Source organism: Psittacula echo (genome assembly GCF_963264785.1).
Source record: "Psittacula echo genome assembly, chromosome: 6".
Taxonomy (NCBI): domain Eukaryota; kingdom Metazoa; phylum Chordata; class Aves; order Psittaciformes; family Psittacidae; genus Psittacula; species Psittacula echo.
Window position 1 is genome coordinate 47,555,671 of NC_137743.1, and position 13,367 is coordinate 47,569,037.

Genomic DNA, 13,367 nt, shown 5'->3' on the forward strand with positions numbered 1-13,367 from the left:
TGATAATTAAGAATTTGCCCACTAAAGCAAAATGACTTCTGTGCTGTTGCCAGGGAGAGCCAGTCTGGCTTCATCCACTGCCAGCAAGAGCTTAGGGTATATGGAGATGTTTCAGAGTAGAAGAGCAAGCCATCTTTATTCTATCCAAGCACATTTCTTTGGATTTTAGCCTTCATGGCATAGCCTTCAGGGTCTGCCAGGTACTGACAGAATTTCAGCTTTTCTTCTCTCTGTCCTGAAGAGTACAGAAGTTGAATTTTTTGTAACTACCAAGTAGTTCTTAACTGGCTCCAACTTCTCTACTTCCGCAAAAGAAGAGGGAGGCAGTGGACTACCTGTTTCCTTTGTTTTTGTCTTTGTGACTGAGCATATTATTGTTCCATCCCAATTTGGCTTTGGTTTCAAAGTTGCATGTGAGATTAATGTTTCCATAATCAAAATATTTTTTATATCTTTCAATTAGGAAATAATCCAGAGATACAAATAGGGGGTTAGTATGTTGCTTTTATGGATATACAAATAGCTGTGGTTTTCATCTTCAAAATATTTATGCTCTTTCCCTTCTGCTTGCATATGAACTCCTTTTCAGTATATTATGTGTATCTGGATAGGTGACCATTGGTTTGAGAAAATCCAGGAGTTTGGAAGTACATGCTTAATACGTTAATCTATGGTTGCATCTGCTAGATGCGCATAAACACCTGACCCTGACACAGACTTATAAACCATGTCTATCCTGTCAGTTGCTGAAACAAGTCTATAACTTAGTTTTAGACTTTTTATAGTCTCTCATAATATAGACAATAGAAAATTGTACTAGCAGTATCACTGCAGTGGTATGAAAATTCAAAAATTCAATGTGGAAAATGTGGAGACAGACAGAATTTCGCTAGTACCTTTTCTTTCTAGTCATTATCCATAGAAATTTGAGGGCTAGAGTTCATGTAGTCCGAGTTTCTGGTACAAAGCATAACATAATCCTAGAACTTCAGGCCACAGAAGGTCTTATAGAAGTTGTTTAATAAGGCTCATTGTTCACTAATTTTATTTCATCGAATCACAAAATGGTTTGAGTTGGGAAGAACCTTAAGGTCATTTAGTTCCAACCCCTCTGCCATGGGCAGGAATGCCTCACACTAAACCCTGTTGCCCAAGGCTCTGTCCAGCCTGGCCTTGAACACTGCCAGGGATGGAGCATTTACCTTTCCCTAAATCATTCCTAGTGTGTAAGAGCATGTTATTAATAACCAACAAGAAAATTTCAAGGTAACTGTACTCTTTTTTCCTAGCTTTTTAAGCTTTTATCTTACGATGTTCTGGGTAGAACACTCACTGCTCTTAGAATTGCCTAAGCTAGACAGTACCTGAAATTGTGACATTAAATTAAAAGTACAATTAAAATTCTCCAGCTTAAAAGTAGTCTGGTACATACTGGATACACACAGATAAATTCTGATTTACCTGACCTAAATTCTACTTAAGGGTATATGGCATAGTTTGCCTGTTTAATATTTTCTCTGAAAGCTTGGAACCACGTATGGATTTAATAGATGGATGGATTTGAATGGAATATAGCTTGGTGGTCTTGACAGTCATGACACTGTTTCAGATGTTCAGTTAGATTAAAAATTACTAGTTTGAATTTCTTGAAATGCTGAAGCTTGAATATACTTACTTTCACATTTCATGAAAATATCACTACTTTTTCTTTAGACGATTCGCTTGACACATAAATGTAATTAATTTATTATGCCAGAGTGGCAGATGGCTTTTGTTTACCCTAGGTAGTGAAAAGCAAAAGGACACTTATATCTATGTCCTTTGAAAAAAAAGAATTGTTGAACAACAGCTACTATTTTGATCTTTGCCCGTATTCAGTCTCTTAAAGGTAGCAGCAGTGACTTTCTGTCACAGTGTGGGATTCTATCAGAGTAAAAATCAGCAGAACTAGACTGCTCATGTAATATGATTTAACATTCACGGTTGTAAGCTAGCAGTGCTGGTTTTGTGTTAAATAAAGAGGCCCTCCTGATCTCTAAAAGACTAAATTTTGGGGGTGTTGAACCTCTCTTTCAAACAAAACTGGCAGTCTGGCCTGAGATACTTGGATAAAACATGGAATGTTACTGAGTAGTAAACTCATACACAGTGTCACGATTGTATATAGACATTACAAGCTTAGTATAAGATACCTATCTTTTTTAAGAATTGACAAAGTAAGTATACAAAACAGGCCCATTGTATGGTAGGATAAAGAAGACAGATGACCGTCAAGAAGCATGGACAGACACATGAAAGAGTTTGAAAGAAGAAATACTTCTTTTTTTTTTTACAGCCACAAGGTCAATGCTTGAAGAGGAGAAACAATGCTGATTGAGAAACTGGGAAGATGTCACACAGTTGTGTATTTTAAGATATACCTTCTGTATGGCCATGAACCTGGCAGTCTGGGACTCATTTCTTTGCTTGTAAAATGGGGTTGATAGCTTTTTGTTGTAGAGTAGGATGTTGTAAAGACTGATAGACCAAATAGATACTTCAGTGGTAAGAGTGCATGCATATTTATAAAGGTAGACAAATAACATTTTTTTTTCCAGAAGTGAAATGCCTTGTAGAAGAAGAAATGCTTAGATACAGGTGTAGAAGAGACTGAAGATGAGGATGAAAATCTTGAATCTCATGCAGCAAAAATAGGTATCAGAGGAAGGATTCAAAGACAAGGCAGTTATAGTCAGAAAATGTCAACGTGGCCTCTGCAGGTAGATGTGATCTTGTTCTACTTGTTCTGTGAGATGCATAGGTATGAACCAGCTCCAGCTTGAAAGCTCTGTGGCCATCTTAGCACTGGGTCCATGCCAGTGGGATTTGATAAAGTGGTTATTGGCTTAGAACTAGTGGGAGCTGAATGGCAGAAAGAACTTGGCTTTGTCTGCAGATGACTTGTATGTGTAGCCCCAGTAAGGAAAACAGAATTTGCCATGGTCAAAAGTAATTTAAGTATTTCAAGCAGAAAGGTCTAGTTGCAAGTCTAGAAAGCATAAAATCACTGTAGTTCCATCCTTGGCAGTGTTCAAGGCCAGATTGGATAGGTCTTTGAGCAACCTGATCTAATGGAATGGCAGGGGATGGGAACTAGGTGGTCTTAAGATCCTTTCCCAGCCTAACCATTCTATGATTCTGTGTTCATGCAGGTAAAAAAAAAAAAAAAAAATGCGGCAACTTAATTGGGCTGACTTTTCCTACCTGTACTCCTAATATTTTCCAGAATTTAATTATCCTGGATCCTATTGTAGTGAATGAAGAGAAAATAAGGCCATCACTAGAGAAACGTCTGGAAGCTATTATCAGTGGAGCGGCTTTGCTAGCTGATTCTTCCTGCACACGTGATTTTCATCGAGAACGCATCATTGCTGAATGCAATGCTATCCGCCAAGCTCTCCAAGACCTGCTTTCTGAATACATAAACAATGTAGGTAACCAGGCTTTTTCTTTTTTTTTTTCTTTTTTTCTTTTTTTCTTTTTCTTTTTTATGTGTGTTTCAAAGCCTACTTTAGTGTACATTAGAATTTAACCTATAATTAGTGTAAATTAGAGTTTAACCATCATTTCTCAACATGCTCTTTAAAAGGTTGAAGGGAACATTTTTCTGCATAAATCTAAGCAAAAGCTAAATACATATCCCCAGAATGAGTACGAATCATATTATATCACACAATCAGTGGAAAATATTGCATTATAGGTACAAGGTACTTGTTTAGGTTAATTTATACTTATTGTGAACAGTCACTAGTAAGAACAGATGTAATCCATCATACGCTGGCAGCGAGAGTGTCTTTGTAATGTCACTTTCTTGACTACAGTTTTAAAATGTAATCTCTATTTGTGTAGGATGCAACAATTTAAATAGCAATGTGCTAAAATTTAAGTAAACTTAGTATCATTTTAAAGTAGAGTGTAGAAGTTTGTAGTAGAGATTTGCTCTGTGTAAGAGCACCAAGTTACAAGTGTGAAAATGACTTCATTGATAAATTAGAAAGCTGGGGCTGGCTGCTCAGTAAACCCAGAAGTTTGGTTGTCTGGCATTTTTACAGGCCAATTAATCTGTGAATTTTTTAAAAGGATTAAAGTTTGATTATGTTTTAAAAATAACTGTTATAGAGTGGATTTGGCACCTACGTCTGGCAGTAAAGTAGTGGAGACTCAGATACTATTAATATGGTTACACAGTGTTAATATAATTTTTTTCCTCTGGAAACATTTTTTGGTACACATATTGTTGTTATCTAAAGATACCTCAAGATGGTTCCTCAAACACTTGAGAGGATAATTGTATGATACATCTATTGGTTTTGGGAAGCTGAAATTCCTCTATCTCCTTCAAGTCATGCTAGTTAACGCAGTCTGAAGCTGTTCTAATAAGACTGTTTTCTTTGTCTTACCCTATTGTCATTAGAATAATGAAGTGTAGGGACTAAGATAATCTGTGCACGTCAGATGTTTTTTCATTTCACAGATACTGTACTTTTGGCTATTTTCTCTTTATTTATCAGGAGGCAGGTGGAATTCACAGCTGATTTCATTTTCTGTGAATTCAAGTTCCTCTTTCAGTCCCTATGCCAGATAAAGATGCTGTCATATTTTACTCAAAATATAGCTGCAGCTTCTGTTGAATGCAACACAATTCTTGAACCTTTATGGTGGTGCTTTTCACAGGGATTTGCTATGTGAGATTTCTTTAGGTCTGGTTAGCTTGGAAAGTTAGTCTTTGACACCTTCTTGCAGCAGTTGTCTATTGCAGTATCTGCTCTAGGGTGGATGAGGTTTGCTGTTACATGGCTGAAAGTTTAATAAGAGAGGGCATCAAACTTTAATGATTGCACTCGATGGTCTTAAAGTAAAACTTCATGAGTGTTAAGTCAAATGGTCTTAAATTCTTAGACTCTTGAAACAAAATTGTGATTATCTTTTCTATGTGAGAAATAACCACAGTTTTAGGGTTACGTAGTGCAGACTAAGGGGAAAAGAGGAATATGTAACCCCCTCAACTTTCTCAAGTCAGGAAGCAGTTTTTTAAATATGGCAAAAAGGGAAAGTATCTGCACAAGGTGACATAGACAAGGAGGGAAGCAGAAAAGAAAAAATACAGAAGGTTTAAAGGTAGGAGGTGTTCAACTAGGGTTGAATGACAGGAATGTATTTAAAGCTTTTAGTAGCTTTTAGTGCTCTTGATCTGCTTATACAATTAATATTTCAGTGGAAAAACTCTCACCAAGAATAGTTTATGGCTGTTACTGAGACCAGATTAATAAGTTTTTCAATGAGAAGATTATCAGGTGTCAGTTACTTTATTCCACACTCACTGAAGAATAGATGATGGATCCAGGAGACAGTGCTGACTTATGACTGTCTTCTGAGATAGAATGTCTTCTATTAATAACTTCAATAAGCTATAACTGTGAATTGAATGAGCTATTACAATTATGCCAGATGTTTGTTAACATAGTTGCAATTTAAGGAGTACATTGTGATTCTGTTCCTCTCCTTGGGGACACTGTTGTACTCCAGAAGCAGTTGCACTGTCTACTTAAAATCCATGTGAGTTTATGTTGATGTTCTCATGATGTATTTGTGCCCTGTGCCAGAGCAAGGCACAGAGGCTCTGTAGCTCTGCTTGAATGTGAGAATGGAAAGTTTACCCTGCCCACTATCCACAAGGAGCATGCTTTTGCTCCTGTCTTTGTCCTGATGGCGTATGGTTCACAAAACATAGCCTACCCACTGTCAATTGATTTGTTTTCAGTCACTTGAACTGTACTTGTCAGCTGCTTGGAAGACTTTTTTTTTTTTTTTTCCCCCTGGATTTGTGTCTGTCATTTCTTGCTGGTATATTGGTTTGATTACTCTTCTTAAGGTTTCTCCCTATCTGAGTGTTGATGGCAGGAGCCGTATGGCTTCAGAGGCACACAGGGTTTGTGCCACCTTTGCAAATCCTTCTCTGAAAGCTGGTTTGCCAGGAAGCTTTATGAGCTGTGCTGACACTGGTAACATTCAGTTGATCTCTGAAGCCCCTCAGTCTGATGCTAATGGTAGGTGCGACCTGCCTAATAAGTGTTTAGCTTGAATAGGATCATTGTCGAGGTCTTGAGTGCCTGAATTCTGTTGAAGTTAAGTTCTGCATCATCTTTGTTTTTGAAACTAGCCCTCAGTGCCTAAACAAATATCCAGGAACTTATGTTTTAACCCTATTTGAAACAGTACAAGGAATGTAGCTTTTGTGGTTCCTATTATTTTTTTTCTCAAAGCCTCTAGTAAGCCTGAAAGATATCAAGTGAAATCAACGGCCTGTTGGTGCTAGTGATGAAATTTAGTTTTTACTGGAAGCTGGGAGAAACATCTTTTCAGCAGATACTGCCTTTAAGTAAGTAGCTGTTTTTCACAGAGGCTGTATCACAGAGTTGGTGTAATGGAAAGTTATCAAAATGTTCTCTACACTAATAAAGAACCCCTCCACCCTCTGTCTCCAAGAAGCTTTAAGTTCTTCTGTTCACAAAGTAATTCAGACATGTAGTAAATTGCAAATATATTTGTAATTCTTCTGAAAGGCAGCAATTTTTCTTCTGGTATTTGAGGATCCTTCATGTACTATTGTTATCCTCTCTGAATTTTACTCACAGACATACATTGTTAAGGGATATATTTGCCTTTCAGCACATCAAATAACAGAATTACTACTGTAAATTTGGATAGCTTATCAACAGCAGAATCAAACTACAGTGTGTGGATAAAAATGTATTCATAGGAGCAATCATTTTGTTCTAATAATAGGCACTTGCATTTTCCTAATGACAAGCTTTTGTCTTGTCTCTACTCATCCTTTAAAGTTATTGAATACGTTGGAGTGTAGTGATACTAATTCCATGCTGTTTGGGATCTCTGTCTGCTTTTACTCCGACACATAACAGGAATTTGCACTTCTCTGGGTGATCAAAAGCAATAATAGAGTTGCAATTGAATGTGGGTTAAAGTGGCTGTTGTGAGCAGCAATTAGGATGATTGCAGGCACTGCTTTCTCTGCCTTCATTAAAGGTATATGTCTGAATAATTATTCTGCACCCACCTTTGGGTTTTAATAAAATGAAAACTGGCTAGATTGTTCAGGCAAGGCTGAAAAAAGGTTGGTAAGGAAAGGTCATATATGCTGATGGTGTGATAGCTGAATTGAATAGCTGAAATTGAATTAAAGTTTCATTACTTTTAGAATGCTGTTTCATGATATTTGAGCTTTAGTAGTTTCTCAGCTCTTCTGGATATTGGTTGGATTTGGGTAGGTATACACACACAGTATTATTCATGTTGGGCCAGTATACTTTATGCCTTTTTTGATAAGTTGTGATTTCATTCTTTCATGTATTTCAAAGCCTTCTGTTTATTAACTGGGTTTATGCTAAAATTACCTAAGTTTTTTTGAGTCAAATAATGTCAGTTAAACAGTTTGCATTTTCATTGTTGTTTTCAAAGTTTTTACTTTGAAAGTTTCGAAATTTTTAAGATTTTTATCTTTAAAAATAGTTTCAAAGGAATATCTGAAGCATTGAGATTAGAAAATATATGTATAAAACCAATATTCTTATGATCTTTCCAAAGATTGAAAATTTAAAACCAGAAAGTGAATAGAAAGCCAGGATTTTTTGTTTATTGATAGCATGATCTGGGCCTTTCCCTTGTCAACTCATAAATTTGAGCCCTGTGGAGTGCTCATGCCTTGCCTTACTCCTGTATTGAGTACTCTTGAAAAACAGCTTAAGGTCAGACCCTCTGTCTCTATGCAGAGACTACCTGTGATTGACAATGTCCTGTGTGGTATTTTATTGCGATTCTTACTCTTTTAGAGTGGAAGGACATATAGATGCATCAAGAATACAGATATCTCAAACTTCGTGTTACTTGTACTTTATGGTTTCCTGATGAAGTCTTTTAATGCTTCCCTGGGTAGAGGGAAGACAAGACACTTTGGTTTATCATCACAGTGGTGCAGTGTGTCTTGCATTTAAGCTACTTAATCTTGCTCTGAGCAGTGGATTTTTTATTTCAGTACTTGGGGGAACATTTCTGGTAGTTCTGAAAATTGCAAGAATTCTGCCAAAAGAGTAATTTCAGATTGAAGGAATAATTTTATTCAGCTTAAAAAGGGAATGTTTCATATTTTCAATGTAAAGAATGGCCTGTTTGTTTCTATTAGATATTTGTATCTCTTGGGGCTATTTTCACTTAATTATCTGTGTGCTATAGCTCCAGAAAAGTGGATTACTAGTATTCAGTAATATGTATGCGAAAAGAGTGGTACTCCATAAATAAAAATTATGGCATAAAATGGTATGTCTTGCCAGAGAAAATTCACATTGCATGAATAAGATAACCTAACTTGTGAAAAAGCCCCATACACTTTTGGTTTCTGCTAATTTACCATGAAGTTTATGTTCTTCATTCACATAAGTGTTCACCTAACCTGTTCCTCTCAGACAGGCTTTGGAGAACACGGGCTGTTTCAGAAAATAGTGTTTGGCACTTTAAAGTTTCATTAATTTGGGGCTAATTTGCATTTATATTTTGGAGTAGGGAGTGTAGTGAGCAGTCTAATATGAATTTGTTTTTAATAGTATGCTGAAAATGTATTTGGAATGTATAATTTCCTTCATGGATACATTTTCCATGATTAAAAACGCAAACCTTCACATCTCAGTACCTACCAGCTACTGTTCATTCTTCTATAGAAAGCTGCTATAATGTTGTGTATTAAAATTTTGTCTAAAGAGATCAAAAGTGCTACAACCAGTCAACAGATCATATATTGCTGCGTGTCTAGATATGTGTGTTTTACCATTTTCACATTGTTTGTCCTTTGTTGTTGATGATGATGGTGAAACTTCTAGAAGGACATTGCCAGTTCTGCTAAGGTGTGTATACCTTTTTTCATAGCTCCAAAATGTGGATCGTAGCTTCCAGTGAAATTGTCTGTGTGGCTACATGATATTGTGAATCTGTAAAATTGATAATTCAGCTCATTATTTGAAGAATATGAGCTATGACTGAAGAAATGCATTTTCATATGCAGCTTTGTACGTTTATCTGTTTAGCTTGATGTGTCTCTAACTTCCTCCATATAATGTAAATTATTCTGAACAATCACATATGATGCAGCTGAAGATTACAGCAACTCATTAGAGTTATATTATTTGTTCAGTAATATGCTTCAGTATTTGAATGCTCCAAATTATTGCTAGTGATGTCTAGGAGGGAGCCAGTGATGTCTAGGGAGCAAAGACTAGGGCACTATCTGACTTGTTTTTTTTGGTTACTTCCACTTTCTTTCACTAAAATGTATCTTGAAAAGTTCTGTGTAATTGCTCTCTTGTTGAAGAACTGAGCCCAAACTTGGCAGACTAGACTAACCAGGGAGTTTAAAGAAATTCTATGTTAAAGTCTTCAAGAACAGAATAACTGTTGGTTATTCATGCAAGTGTTCTTTTAACCAAGTGGCTTCCTGAAATCCTTTTTTCTATATTTCTATATAGGAACATCAACAAACAGGGATTCTGTTCCTCTCTTTTTGTAAAAAGAATGGACTCAAATGTTCATACTTCAGTGTCCACTTCACAGTCAAACATTTAAAAAACTTGCTGTTCCAGAGAATTTTGGAAGTCAGGTATAGCAAAATATAAATTATAAAAATTTTAGTGTGTGATATGTGGTGGAGAGTGCCACTGAGATTTTTCTTATTCAGTTTTTTTTTAAATGACTTTATCAAATATTATTTTTTTCATAAAAAAGATTTATTTCTATTAAGTTGGCCCATATTGCACATTATGATGGCATTTATGCAGGAAAATATGCAGTTTTCATAATTCTGTTGTTGACATTGGCTGATTACTTAGTTCAGTTGACTTTGAGCATCACTGCAGTGGCTTTTCTTACATTTTATATGCAGCATGTGTAATTGAAAGTTATTTTTCTAAATGTCAACTTTTGTCAAACAGTTTTATAGGGAAATAAGATATGAACTGCTTAGAAAACAGGAGTAGTCTTGTGAATTCCCCAAATAGATTTACAGTTGAGAAATAAGCTGCAGTTAAGTTTACCTGATTATAGATGGTCTTACAGAACATACAGTGAACTGAAATTTATGCACATGAGCTAGGTAAAGATAATGAAAGACTTTCTATTCTTAAGCCCTGTTTTTCATTTAATGCTTCTGAGCCAAGCTATTTCAGAATTAATCAGATCTTAACGGAAGGATTGCATTGAAGTAATGTAGCACGATGAGTGAGTCATGGGTTTGTAGAGTATGATTCAGTACAATAATCTGTAATTTGTGTTTGGTACACCTGACAGTACTGGAAATATATTGGGTTGTTGAAGAATGATTTTTTTTTTTTCAGGGAACCTTCAATAAAGTAGCATTTCCTCTCTCCCAAGATGAAATAAATCTTGATTATGGCTATAAACATGCATTGCAAATAAATATTAAGGTATTCGTTAACTCAGTATCTACCTAACTTTAATTTACAAGATTTTTTTTTTTCCATTTTTAACAGTTAATGGAAAATGGTTGCCATTATGTGAGGTTTTTCCTGACCAGTTTCTTATTTTCTGAAGAGTTTTAAAGACTGATAATTTTCAAAATGTTTCTATAGCATTTCTAGGAATGCTGTCGAAGTCTGGTGTTTCAGAATGCATTTATATTGGTTTTTTATCCTTTTTATAGGACAGCTGATTTTGCTGTCTGAATATATTTCTAAGTTGCATTCTGTTTTAGATTGAAAGGTATTTACTGCTTGTTTATGTAACAATTCTCATTAAGATTAAGTTTTGGTAGTTTAGAAATTGTTAATGGAATATTGCTATTGCAGACAAATGAAGACCAAATCTAATGTTTTAATGAAAGAATTACTTTCTTTCTAAACAAATCATGGATTTCTTAAATTCTTCTCTTAATGGCTAAGTATGTAACCTACAATACCCCAAATATCTCTATATATGCAATCTTCAAACACGTGTTCACTGTGATAGCATGCTGAATGTTGTTTAACTTAACTTTAGTCACAATTCTGCCACTGTCTCCCATAACAAACTGAAGAAGTATGGAGTAGATAAGTTGACTGTGAGGTGGACTGAAAATTGGCTAAAGCGCTGTGCTCAGAAGGTTGGGATCAGCAGCACAGAGTCCAGCTGAAGGCAAGTAGCTAGCAGTATATCCCTAGGGTCAGTACTGGGTCCAGTGCCATTTTAACCCATTAATGCCTTGAATGATGGGAGCGAGCGCTGTCAGCAAGCTTGCAGCTAGTACAGATCTCAGCCAAATGGCTGGTGCACCAGCTGGCTGTACTGTCCTTTAGAGGGACCTTAACAGGCAGGAGAAAACGGCTGACAAGGAACCTCATGAAGTTCAACAAAGGGAAAGACTAGGTGACCCTACACTGAATTTGCCACGAGCTAGCAATGTGCTCTTTGAGCGAAGGCCAACAGACTCATTTGCTCCATTAGGAAAATCACAGCTAGCAGATCAAGGGGGTGATCCTTGCCTTTACTGAACTCTGGTGAGACGCATCTGCAGTCCAGTGCTGAGCTCTCCAGTACAAAGGAGACACAGCTATACTGAACAGAGTCCAGTGGAGGGCTATGAAGCTGATTAAGGATTTGGGGTGTTGACCGTACAAGGAGGGGCTGACAGAGCTGGGCTTGTTCAGCCTGGAGAAGAGAAGGCTCCAGGGGGATCTTACCAATGCGTACAAATACCTGATGGGAATGAGTAAGGAACACACAGCTAGCCATGTCTGAGGGATTCCTAGTGACAGGTCAAGAAGCAATGGGCACAAATGGAAATACAGGAAATTGCACTTTAATAAGAAGAAACTTCTTTTTTTATGTGAGAGTGGAAGGACACTGGTACAGGTTTCCCAGAGAGTTTGTGGAGTTCCCCTTTCGAAACCCTAAACAAAATTGGCTGTAGTTGACTGTGCTTTGAAAAGTGGGGTGAACTGGATGATCTCTAGACATCCCTGCTGACTTCAATATGCAGCTTGTAAACATTTGAATAAATTCCAAAGTCTGTGCAACTTCCTGGATGTCCCTGCCAATTTCTTTTAATGTAAAGTAAATCCCATTATTTGTTAATGGAAGATAAAGAGATACTCTGGTAATGAGGGTAGGACAAGAAATTACAAAAAGTAGTAAAAAGAAAGTTTGTTTAATTTAAATAATCTCTGGCCACCTTGGGTTGGTAAAAGGATGAGTAGTTACTAAGGTAAGTTCTGTGCCAGTTATAAAACAAAAGTTAAAATGGCACTTTGAATTCCTTGTAAAAATTATTTGGGAAGTGGTTGATTAAAGGCTGTGCCTCTGAATTTCATCAGCGAGAGTGTTGAGGTCTACTCCATAGTAAAAAGCAAACGATTTTTCTTGTAGTTACTCAGATGTAGTTTACTGGAACACCACCAACCTATGAGATGCTGCAGTTCTTAATTTCTCAAACTGAGGGTGGCTTCTCTTTGATAGAAATGGAGATATCTGCATAGTTCTCAACTGGCTTTTCAACTTAATTTCTTGCCTAACTTCTATTGTTTTGGTTTTGTTGTTTTTTTTTTTTTTTTTTAATGAAGAATGAACAGAGGAGTTTTATGTGAAACAGCTCATGATCTCTTTTAATGAAATCAGTACTATATCATAAAACATTCTAATGCTTTGTCTTTACTATTCAGCCAGATCTTAAAACAGTGATTTAAAAGATATTGGGGATCTAAATCCAAATTCCACATTTCCATTTTCTTTCTGAAAACAAAATCAAAACATGGCTTAAAGAATAAAACCAGATCTTTCTTTGTGGTCCTAAACAACATTTAGTGGCACTTCCTTTGTATTTTAACTTTCATTTCAGTGGATTAATTTCCCGTTGTTGTTTCTCTGTCTGATGTGCTACTCTTATTTTTCTTAACTAGCTAAAAAGGAATATTATTTTGTATAATTTCATTTATGACCAATGTGTATGATTAGAAGGCTTGAAAAGCAAGCAAATAACCAACCTGCAATATCATATTAAAAAACCAAAAAGGTCTTTTCAAGATCAGCTTTCCTCAAGAACTGCTTCTTGTGGTTGTTTTCTAAGCCTCTGTTGCCAACTGGCACATTTTCTTTCTGTTAGAGTGAAAAAACAAATGTCTTGAGTCAGACAGCTGCAATGCTTAGTAACATACTACTAATAATCTAATAGAGTCATCTAATTACTCTGTGTACTGGAAAATCTTTGCCATTGTAGATTATTCCAATTATTTTTGAACATTGTTTCATTATCAGCAGCAAAAAAAAGAAAACTT

The 13,367-nt window shown here is 36.1% G+C and overlaps 1 protein-coding gene across 1 annotated transcript in view; it reads left to right on the top strand.

The window, feature by feature from the left end:
• Positions 1-13,367, top strand: part of CTNNA3 (catenin alpha 3) — a gene marked incomplete at its 3' end in the record, with an annotated part of 502,263 nt that overhangs the window by 107,552 nt on the left and 381,344 nt on the right. The window contains exon 6 of the mRNA XM_080620404.1: positions 3,266-3,469. Coding sequence (XP_080476530.1) covers positions 3,266-3,469 — 204 coding nt within the window. The remainder of the gene's footprint in view (positions 1-3,265; positions 3,470-13,367) is intronic.